The 11,474-nt window shown below is 40.0% G+C and overlaps 1 protein-coding gene across 1 annotated transcript; it reads right to left on the bottom strand.

Moving 5' to 3' along the window:
• Positions 1-795: 795 nt before the first annotated feature.
• On the bottom strand, positions 796-9,481 carry LOC120103769 (protein MODIFIED TRANSPORT TO THE VACUOLE 1-like). The gene is made up of 5 exons (XM_026802785.2): positions 8,815-9,481; positions 7,562-8,317; positions 6,049-6,204; positions 2,167-3,105; positions 796-1,193 (listed from the first exon to the last, which is right to left on the bottom strand). Exons 1-5 carry the CDS (start codon positions 9,019-9,021, stop codon positions 1,152-1,154), a joined length of 2,100 nt encoding a protein of 699 aa, XP_026658586.2. The 5' UTR covers positions 9,022-9,481; the 3' UTR covers positions 796-1,151.
• Positions 9,482-11,474: the final 1,993 nt, after the last annotated feature.

An 11,474-nucleotide genomic window follows, 5' to 3' on the forward strand; every position in this document is an offset into this window, starting at 1 on the left:
GATAGTTGTTAACCGCCATGTTTGCTGCAGCTCTGGTCATCATCTTGGACGAGCAAACGACCGACATTGGCGGCTTCACCATGCACGCCGACTACAGAAGAGAGAGTAGAGACCAAGACTTCCCCTTTAGTTATGTTTTATTTTATTTTATTTATTTGTGTGTTATCTATTAATACATAATTCAGCGTTCATTGCATGCTTTCAGCCTGATTTGCGTTCATCGCATGGTTTCAGCCTGATCTCGATGGAACCGAAATAATAGCAAGGGTGTGGTTTGAACCTCCTCTGATGTCGATGGTATGGATATATGGGAATGGTTCTTGGTCTGCGCGTTTGAAAATGGGAGCCGATGAAGGAATAAGCTCTGACTGTAAGAATTTCTATCAGAACCGGATTACTTCATCGACAAGGGCTAGAATTAGGGCAATACAAGGAGTCGTTAAAAGTACAAGCTGCCACGCCAGGGCTACGTAGGCCCAAAATACTACTTCAACTGGCATCCACAAATACTTCTATTCAGACAGATGATAGAATTCTTCACCTCGGGCAATGCACATTGGATGAAAGCATTGTCACGGCCTCATCTAATGCTAAAGAGCGAGGAACGTAGGTGTGCTCCATTTAGGAGTAGATAACGATGACCTGTGGAGCAGGAGAATTGAAGAATTTTATGCAGCATCATGGAAACCAACGAGCAGTCAGCCCTCTACGATCTGTTTGAATCATGAAAAATGAGACATTTATAAACAATAAAGAGAGAAGAAAAGGGAAGGGGACAAAAAAAAAGAGAGAAAAAAATCCAATTCTCAGGTTCATTTCACCCGCATGCTGATTATATAAGATAAAAATGCAATCGACATAAGTGACAAACAAAGCCCCAAACAGTATTTATTGAAGAGACACAGCAAACTGCACATCTGGCTTAAATTTCACAGTTAAATACAGCAACCTAGAACCATCCTCTCTACAACACCTGAGCAGTTTCAACTATATACCTAACAACACACTATGGAAATTGGCAAGGGGAAGTATAGCTCATGCAGCTTGAGGCACAAATGTCATTATTGCAAAAGAATGACTAAAGGCGCTTCCATTAAGCACCAAACCAGTTTTGATCCTTTTTGACGGTAAAACATGTGCTGTTAAAAGCTTCAAAGAACTCTCTTTGAATCACGGGCTGCTGCAATATGATCCTGCCAAAGGAGGAAAAAAAGCATTATTGCACAGCAGTCATATTGTTGAGCATTATTGTGCAGCAGTCATATTGTTATCTTTCGCAAGGATGAAATGGATCGCCCAGTAATGAAATTAGTCCGAGTACTACTATAAATAAACAGAATTCTAACAACAAAGATCAGCAAGAACATTACTTAACTAGTCACACAGGTATGCGATCCACATTTACAGGCCATAAGAAGAATGATAGCATTAACTTTTGCCAATGTAGCATTTTCAGAAACATGAGGATCAATCAGGAGATACATGATACTAGATCTGGAAACTGAAAGGAAGCTTGCAAATATACAATGAATTTGAATTTAGCAGCACTTCTATAGTAAGTGCATGGCACATATCAAACCCAATTAACAAGGATGCTAGTCTATACATTCATATCTAGGATTTAGCTTATCGATTTGCTGGATAGATTGTTCATATGGATCTAATGGCACAAATTATTAGTTGCGACCACATGATACATGCAAACTTGACACAGTTTTTCCATGCTGGACTGACTCTGCAGAACTGAAGCTAATGAGCATAGCCATCTACCTTTTTCCCCACTATTTGGGGTTGGCTAACTGAAGCTAATATTGCATGACTTTGGGTTCTTATATGACTAAATCTCTGACATTCAGGCAGGTATTTGTGATATTCTCAGCGGAAAAAACCTACTGAATGAATGAAAGAAAGGTGTTTGTGTTATAGACCAGAAAGTTTTATGCGACAAAATATGACTTATTCACCCTTTTATTTTTCAATATGTGGTAGAAACTGCTTGTCTGATACTAGTTTGACTGTGCAAGCATCATATTTCTCTCGTGTGCTCAAATTTTCAGCAGTGAAGAATAAATCTAACATGGAAGTCCTCGATTAATCACAGTAACATCCTAGAACATGGAATCTTCAACAGTTGACTTCTTAAGCACACACATGGGAGAATCATACCGATATAAAATCGAAAGCTTTAGTCTCCTCTTTCTTCGAGCTGTTCATGATCGGACCATGGCTTTGAACTGAATTATTTGAAAGCTGAAAGAAATCAGGGAGCGGTGAAGAATAACCTCCATTGGCATTTCCAGCCATGCCCCCAAATCCAGAATTGAGATTCCCAAGGTTTTGAAATAGTAATTGCTGCTGAGCAATGAAAGATCCCATTGCGCCATAATTCATTGGCTGGGCAGCAAAAGCTGGATTAAACATATTGTTTGGAGGCATGCCATGCTGCATGGGAGCCTGAGCATACAAGGTATTTGAACCAAGGATACCATTAAATGCTCCATTGGTAGGCAGCTGGCCTGCTTGACTGCCACCATCTAAGAAAGTTACTCCTGGAAAGGCACCTCCAGATGCTCCAGAAGGTCCAAGTTGTTTGTTATCTTGGGCCATTCCATTGAGAGTTAGACCAGCCATCAAATCATTCACATTCTTTTTATCTGCTCCTGTATCCTGCAGAAGCTGCCCAGAGTTGGCACCAAAAACATCGAGCAATTCGGACTTATTATCAGCAGGCGTTTTGAGTTCAATATTGGATTTCTTGTCATCCACTGTCAGTCCAGAGAAAAGATCATCATGCTCCTTGTCTTCAGTGACATGAAATGATACATCTGCAAATGGATCCTCCTCATTTTTAACCTCAGTGGTACCTAGTCCAGAAATAAGGTCACCTCCAAAAAGATCGTCAACCAGAGGAGGGGGCAATGTTAGCTTCCCAGTGCTTTGGTCCCCCTGCTTCTGAATGGAAGCTTCATTTCCACGATCATCTGGATCACCTGTATCAATTAAGTCAGGCATCTGAACCATAGGTGCAGGGGTAGCTTTTGCATCTGATGGCTCCCCTGCATTCCCTGCTCCATTAGTCTGCTCCCCATCTAGAAGACTTAAGACCTAAATAAAAGCAAAACAATACAACCTGTCAGAATTGTAGAACTAATAGCAGAAGATATAGAACATTGTTTGTATAGTGTGAAGATAGCAAGCCATCCAGTCCTACAACCTAAGATTGTCTTACATATAACATACGTCTAAAGCTAGTAATTCGCTGCCAAACAAGTTCTTGCACTTCTTTTGCTGTTTAAAAATAACCAAATTGAAAACACAAAAACAATCAAAGGGGGATCAAAAGAGCTATGTAAAAAGGGCTAGCTCAGAGCTGATTACGGGCCGCCCAGCCCGGAATTTTTCGGGCTTGGGCATTAAAAAAAGGCCCATGGGTCGAACCTGGGCAAGAAAAGCGGCCCAACAAAAAAAAAAATCGGGTCGGGCCTGGTCAGGCCATTCTGGCCCATTTCCAGATTCCAAATAAAGAAAAAATCGGGCCTGTCGGGTCGGGCCGGGCTAGACGGGCCTAGAACCAGATTTATAAAGTCGGGTCGGGCCTGGACAAAAATTTAATCCCGACAGTCGGGCCGGGCCGGGCCTGGGCATAGCCATCGGGCCTAATTTCTGCTGTAGAGCCCGGCCCGGCCTGGGTTTTGATCAGCTCTAGGCTAGCTGACACCACCTTGACCTCATGTCAAGCATAGCTGATGCGAGTGGAGCCCATCGAGATGCCACAATAAGGCTACAAATGAGAGCAACACAGGCCAACCTAACAAACGGAATTACTGAAAATTGACTTGGGAACAGTTTAAGTTATTCAGGTTATCTCTCTCTCTCTCTCTCCCCCACCCTCCCCTCCCCCCCCCCCCTTTTGAGTTGAATGTCATAAATGTGAACCTTTTTGCAATAAATATCCCTCCCTCTCTTCTATGTTAACTTGTTTAGTGGCATAAGCATAAATCTTTTCAAAGTTATAAGTCAAGATGGCATATCTTTTTGCTTTTCTTTATGGTCAACAACCTATCCAAGTCAACGCCTGACCGGAAGGTATGCCTTCAGATTAATTTCATAGTAGATGTATTCCAAAAATCAGATAACACAGATGAAATACTATACAACTGTCTCGCTCTGCATTTGGCTTTGCTCCATGCAGCTCACATGATGACAAAAGGATGTGTAAGATCTCAGACAAGCAGTTTTTCTAAATGGTCAGGGAGTTCCTCATGCAAGGTATAACCATATTGCGTGAAATTTGACAATTTTAGATCTCCACCTATTATCTGTAACTAAATGATCCATTCCAAATCATTCACTGGCTTGTGAGCATGAGTTTTCTCTTTTACTGTTTTTTTTTGGTGTGGGAAGGTTGGGGGGATTATTCATGAAATACAGAAGCTAATATCAATTGTCTGGCATTAGGTACAAGCAGAACAATGCTGTAATCAGATTGTCATGGATCATTCTTCATATTTCCTCAAACAGAATAAAATAAGCAGTCTTACCAAATGAGCCAATGACTAATCCCCACATAAACAACCTTTTTCCAGTATAATCACTAACAAAACTTAATGACTAATCCCCACATAAACAACCTTTTTCCAGCATAATCACTAACAAAACTTACTTGAGCAAAAATAAGATGGCACCATCTAGTAATCAATTTAGTACATGCATAGTATGCGCACACTCATGCATCATGCATGCTAGTATCGACTGCCAGGCATACTTATGGCATTCTAAGTGCAGACTGCCCTAGGACCTTGACAGTTACTTGAACCTAAATACAAGTTTTAAAATGATTATCACACAACAGGAATGATAATGTAATAGGACCTTGACAGACTGCAAGAGGTGACTAAAGGGAAAAGCACAATTTTTTTGGCTCTTGTACAGCTTCAAGAGGGCCAATTATAGTAAGAGCAATAAATCAAAATTCCATCATATTGGAGGGCTGGCCTTTAAATGTTACAATTGAAGTAGGCATATCTTTCTATCTGCTTCATATGTAGCATACATATCTGCCTATCTTAAAGAACAAAAAAAATAAAACTGATACAATCTAATGCTGAAACATCCATAATTTTCAAAATATTTTCCTGATTTTTCATGGTGTTTCGAGTATTTCGATAAAGTTTTCAGACAAAGTTTGCTGTCTTGATACTAGACCCTGTACTGGTATCATTCTATTACATTATCGTAACATCCAACACAGTATCCGGTTCGGCGTATCAAGTGCCAGTACGCCCTCCGTACCGCATACCGGTTCGATATCAGTATGGTACGGTCGGTATGCACTGGTACCCACCGGTATAGCAAATCTTGTTTTCGGATTTACTAATGCTTTGCGGTATTGTTGAATTCCAATTAGCTAAAGTACACAGGGTTTCATTTAGAATGATGAGCTTTGAAACCAAACTCTAAACTCGCAAGGATAAAAAAAGCAATTCCCCTCATAATTAGAGACATAGAACGCTATGGATTGCAAATTGCCAGAACATGTGAAAGGAGATAATCTTAAGGTCTAAGAGGTACATGAATTAAATTGAGGAAACAAATGTCCTTGAGATAGGTTGCTTTTAGGAAACAAAAAATGCTTCACTAAATAGAACTTAGTGGTTATGCATGAAAACAGGAAGCAGTGTGTACAAATGTACTTTATGTTCAAGCATGTACCTAGTTAACAAATCTGATTTGATTTTATAAAGATGGACCTCTAGTTTTGTTTCCGAAAACTGGGGGGAAATCTTAAAATATGAAATTTGAAAATTTCATTTAAAGTGTAATTTCCAAGTTCACAAAGTTTACCTCCTACCCTCTTTTAAAATCATTGATTCTTGAGTAGTAAGTTTCTAGATGGAAAAAAATTGAGTAAGCATGAGTTTGGAAGTAAGAACCTCCAATAGGAGCTGAGGAAGAGAGATACAAATAACAGGAAGCCATTAAAATGGGAGAGAGGAAATTTCTGCTTTCAGATAATAAAACATAATTAAGCATAAAAATGTGGCTTACCTTCATCGCCTTTTCCCTCAAAGAAACTTGAGGTAACTCAGAACATCTGACCACAGAATCTCTGTTTTCACTAAAATAAGATGCTATAATAGAAAAATGCTCATCGTCCTTTTTCCTCAAAATTGCTTCTAGTACACAGATAGCCTTCATCCGGACCTGACAAAACCAAATTAAGTTTAACACTTGGATGCAAATCTTTCTTTACTAAATGAACTCATCATTGTTTATCTCTGTGCAAGGTTTGCTATCTCGATACCGGACTCTGTACCGGTGTCGCACTAGTATAGTGTCGGTACGATACGGTACGCAGTTTTTTTGGCGTACTAATTGTCGGTACACCACCAGTACCGGTACCAGTATCAGTACCAAACTAGTACGGTACGATACGTCCAGTACCATCCGGTTCGGTACAGCACGGCATACCATGTCTCTGTGCATGTGCAATGTGCATGTATACAGGAAGAGGATGCTTTTGATATTCAAAAAACATACCACACATAGACATTCATTTTCCCCATTATTATAAATATTGGAACATATGCCATCTTTATAATGTGCCAAGAAAAGCCAAATGTGCAGAAGTGAACCAATAAAGGTAATTATATATAGTGAAATCAACTTATTCATGTAAAAATCAGATCAGTTTCGTGAAAATCTATCATTAATCATTCTGACAGATATGACTGCAGGTTCATAAAACAGGGCCAACAAAGAAAATTTTACAATGAAAATAGAAATGGAAGCTTTGATGTGAAAAATGGCACATACAATAAATTAAGTTGTAACATCAACCTGGCACCATGTTTCTTGCATGCTCTGCAAAGAGCCAACAGGCAAAAACTCGTTTCAGTTGAACAGGAATTGTAATCTTATTCAAACTATAAATTTTTTAACCTTGGCTTTGAAAATAGTAAGTGCTCACATAAGTACACCCTCACTGTGGCAATCATAAATTCTCAAAATTCAATACTAGAGTGAAAACATATGCACTCTGAAACCTTGCCAGCACAATGGGGATTAGATTTGAGCAAGTTGATATAAAGGATTTTAAATCACCATATTATTTACTTTGATTGGTCAAACTGACAGTAACCAAGTTCAATGTTGTTCAAGTGAGTTAGACAATGTAGGATTCCATCAAAATCTCCTGTAAATGAAGTCAAGAAAACATGCACTCTCCAAAATAGTATTTCAAGATAAACTATCAAGTGTGCTTCATATCCTATTTAATACATAAGATGGTTTTCATTTACACCACCCAGGTTTCAAATCCCCAACACAAAGATACTATACCATCATAAAATATTAAATACAACTGGATAGAACATAATGCTATGTCAGGATGTAGGTGAAGGAAAACATCAACACAGAAGTGCACCACACTGAAGCCAGAATTATATGAAAAGACTCGATCCATCCGTCATACATACGTACAAACAAACATATATTCAGCACTTATCATGCAATAATTAGTAAGCAAACTAGGTACAAGCAAAGGATGAAGACAGCATGCCTGCCACAAATGAGATTGGAGCTTCATCTCGAGTGCATGACTCAGAGACACTGCATCCAGTTTCCATGCCTCAGTAAGAAAAGCCTGAAGAGCATCACGAGTCGGCTGCAGACGAACACCTCCAGAAGTGACAATAGTCTCCAAATGCCTCTCCTCACGACTTTTAACCCCTGAGAGACTTGAACCAGTAACCTCATGTGTTGCTGTCCCTGCTATGGTCATTCTTGAATCCGGGCTCCATGTTCCAGAAGCCACATTTTTTGAGACTCCAGAAGATGTCCAGCTTGCCCTGTGGTGCTCGTCACCTTCATATTTATCAAGGCTACCTCCTTCTGTTGTTAGAGACCACCGCAAATTTGGGCTCCTGTAATTCCCGTTGTCGACTTTCCTTATCCCATGGGCAGCAGCAATGGTGCTTAGTCCCTGCTTGATGGAGGCACTACCGAGTTCCACCACTTCACTGAGAAAAGACTTCTTATCTTCTGTTGGCATCTCAAAATTTGTATTACCAAAGCCTTGGATGCGCTTGTTAAGACCTTCTACTGGTGCTGCTGACTTGTTGTCATCAGTAGCAAAAATAGCTTGGATTGCCTCATGAGCAGTGTCGCGGACAGCCTTACTTGGGGCATCTCCTTTAAGGGGATCCAACTGGCCCTTATAATGAAAAAGCTGTCGGATAGCTGCTGAGTGTCGTTGCATTTCCCTACGAAACTCATTGCCTGACTTTCCCACTGCATACTTGATAAGCCGCAATGCCTTGCAATGAACATAAACAGAATCAGTAACTACTATCATTATAAATTTCCAACATCAAACAGACTCATCTTTCCTAGAGAAATACTGGGTGTGTTACACATCATTTACTATTCTCTGATTTATTATTTTGCTGATAATGTAGCATACCGAAAAATTGTGTGACATGGCTTCAGAACAATGAAAAAGACAGTCTTAATGTTCAAAAATTGCTTCCAAAAATTAAGACAAGCTGTTGCATGAGTGAATGATAAAGCGCATATCACTAAATTATTAAAACTCTTGCTGTTATGAACTTACGATGAGAGTTCCAAAGTATCAACCTAAAACATGAATTGTCACAAGATTCTTTTTTTTTTCGTTCTTCTGGTACAACCCCAAGATAAACTTTTAGAATTTAGAATGTTGATCTTCGAAGATATGGAGTTCGCTAATAACAACATAGAAATTTGGATTTTCCAACCAAAACTAATCAGAGAAGGGTGACATCAAATCTATACCTTCTGCTTCACGATGGGGCTCTTGTGATCAAGCCGTTTGAGAATATAATCCGACACCTCCTTGACGATGCCCGCAGGAGAGCTCCTCAGAAGCTCACAGATCTCCTCTAACTTGTAGACGGGGGAGACCTTATCTTCGTCCGTCGTCACTCCATCAACCATGCGAGATCTCCAGTACGCTTCCACAGCTCTCCGGCTCGAATCCATATCCAACAATCAAATACAACAATATTAAATCGCTACAAACTCCTCAAATCGACTCGAAACCCTAAAGAAACGAGCTATCACTGCACCGCGCGCATCCGGCTAAAAACCAAACAAAAAAAAAATATATATTCGATCTTGACGGAAGCTCTCAAATGGTATGATCCCCAAATCCCCGGATCGCCGCTCGAAATCAGCGAACCAACCCTAAAGTTAAAATTATACGATATTCAAGGAAAAAACTTGACGGGAAACCCTAGTATTTCGATCTCTGCGAGAAAAGAGAGGAATTAATCGATCGGGAGGACGGAAGAGGACGAGGGCCAGAGATTTTGATCTCTGGCGGAAACTGGAAGGAAGGAGAACTGAAGGTACAAAGATGATATTTTTTTTTGGGAGAAGCATAGAATTAGAAATTGGTATACAAGAAGAGAGCGTACGCGTGTGCCAACCGACCGACGGACCGAGGTGCAAAAATTGTGCGAGTCGCGTACATACGGGTTCGGTTTGTATCAAAGAATGATCGATCTTCTTTCGCGGAATCGACCGTTGGATGGCGCCCCGCACAGATCTCCTCCATTCATCCGCATGAACGGATCTAGAAGCGTACTTTGCGCGATCCAACGGTGATTTGCGCCAAGGAACGTGAATCCCCCGTCTTTCGCGCGAAAGATCCAACCCCAGCCATTCGTGTATCAAGACTTTGAGTAGTACTGCGATACCACAAGGGAAGTTTTTGGTTGGATTAGTGTTTTATTAAACAGAGCGGAGAGTTCAAGTCTTCAGTCAATGGCAGGGGTATTTGAAGGCAGGGTAAGCTTCTCTGCGTTGTTTGATGGAGAAATTAGAATTGAACTGTCAATAATCACACAATTTCCTGCTGAATTATGCTGTCTTGTATATGAGTTACCCATCCAATACACCAAAATGTCTCTAGTTTGCACACAAGGTATCTCACGAGCATCACGATCAACATCGGGACACCATGTAAAGGCCATCGAAAATGATTGCTGAGCGTTTCTGAGAGAACATTGTAGATTCGATGCTACTACTCATGTTTGATCATAGATCACCCTCATCTACATCATGTCCTGCAATCCATATATTCGATCAGAAGTCATGCTGCAGATAAGCATATTTGTTGATCAATACTGCATATTTAGCTTGATGACCAACTTTTGGAGCTCTTGAAAACAATTACAGTAGGCGATGGATTATTCGGGGATCAGTCTGGTTGCTCAACTTGCCACTGTAGGAACGGACCTCTTTTGGTACATTTGGTACCCCTGAGCCTTGTCGGACGGATTTCTTTTGGTGCATTTGGCAGGTTTTCTTTGAAAGTGAACGTTACAGACAAAACACAACCGCTTATAAATAATTACCAATAGAACGAAGAGCTTGCGTTGGTTCTTATCGTGGTGGAAAACTGGAATTATGATTCATCAATCACAATTGTTGGAAATTGATGTACCCTGCATAATAGTTACAATATTAGCAATATCATCTGATATATTTTTTCCTTTTAATGACTTATTACAGTTTTTTGATTGCTAAGTATTAATTAATACATAACACATTACATGATAATCAAACCCTCTTTTTCCCTATATTAAATGGCATTTTGACGGCAGCCTATCATATATCAGCCAGGACATTGATATACTGCAAGCATTTAAAAAAAAAAATCTTCAGCTTTTACCAATGCTTCTTTGTTCATCCTGATACCAATAACTAACCGATATTACTAAGATTACAGAGTTTAAAATACTCATGTCATAACCCTAAGATAAACAGGTAAAACAGACTCAAACATATGCATCAAAAGGCATATTTGCTTTATCCGTCTCGATACCAAACTCTATACCGATGCCATACTAGCATAGTATTGATATAGCATGGTACGAAATTTTTCTAACATATCGAGTTTCAGTACACCATCCGTACTAGATATCGGTATCGAATCGATATGGTATGGCATGCTTTGTATCGTGCAGTTCGGACCAATACAGTAACCAATGGTAACATATGTTACAGTAAAATAAAAACGAAGGATGTTTTGAGGAGATAGCACAGCTAAAAGGACCATAGACCCATAGAGATATGAGGTGACGGCTCCAGATGAACTTTATCAAGTTCTTCACCTCTTATCGGCCGCATGCTGTGGTGGCATGTACACATGTTCGCACGCGCACAGACACATGCCCAACATTTGATGCCCCCTAATAAAATGATCCTTCCATACATGACACGTAGCAACCACAACATCCCACATGCCCATAACGTAAGACAGTTATTAAACATCCAAAAGGCCACTGAAGCCGAAAGTCATGCTGAGTTCTAGCAGAAGAGTAAGCCAGAGCGAGCAATCCAACATAAATCTGAAAGAATCCAGTGCAATAGCAAGAGGAAACAAAGTTAACATACAGTACTAAGGGACAGCACATACCATTACTCAA

Source organism: Phoenix dactylifera, chromosome 8, assembly GCF_009389715.1.
Source record: "Phoenix dactylifera cultivar Barhee BC4 chromosome 8, palm_55x_up_171113_PBpolish2nd_filt_p, whole genome shotgun sequence".
In the NCBI taxonomy this organism is placed as follows: Eukaryota; Viridiplantae; Streptophyta; class Magnoliopsida; order Arecales; family Arecaceae; genus Phoenix; species Phoenix dactylifera.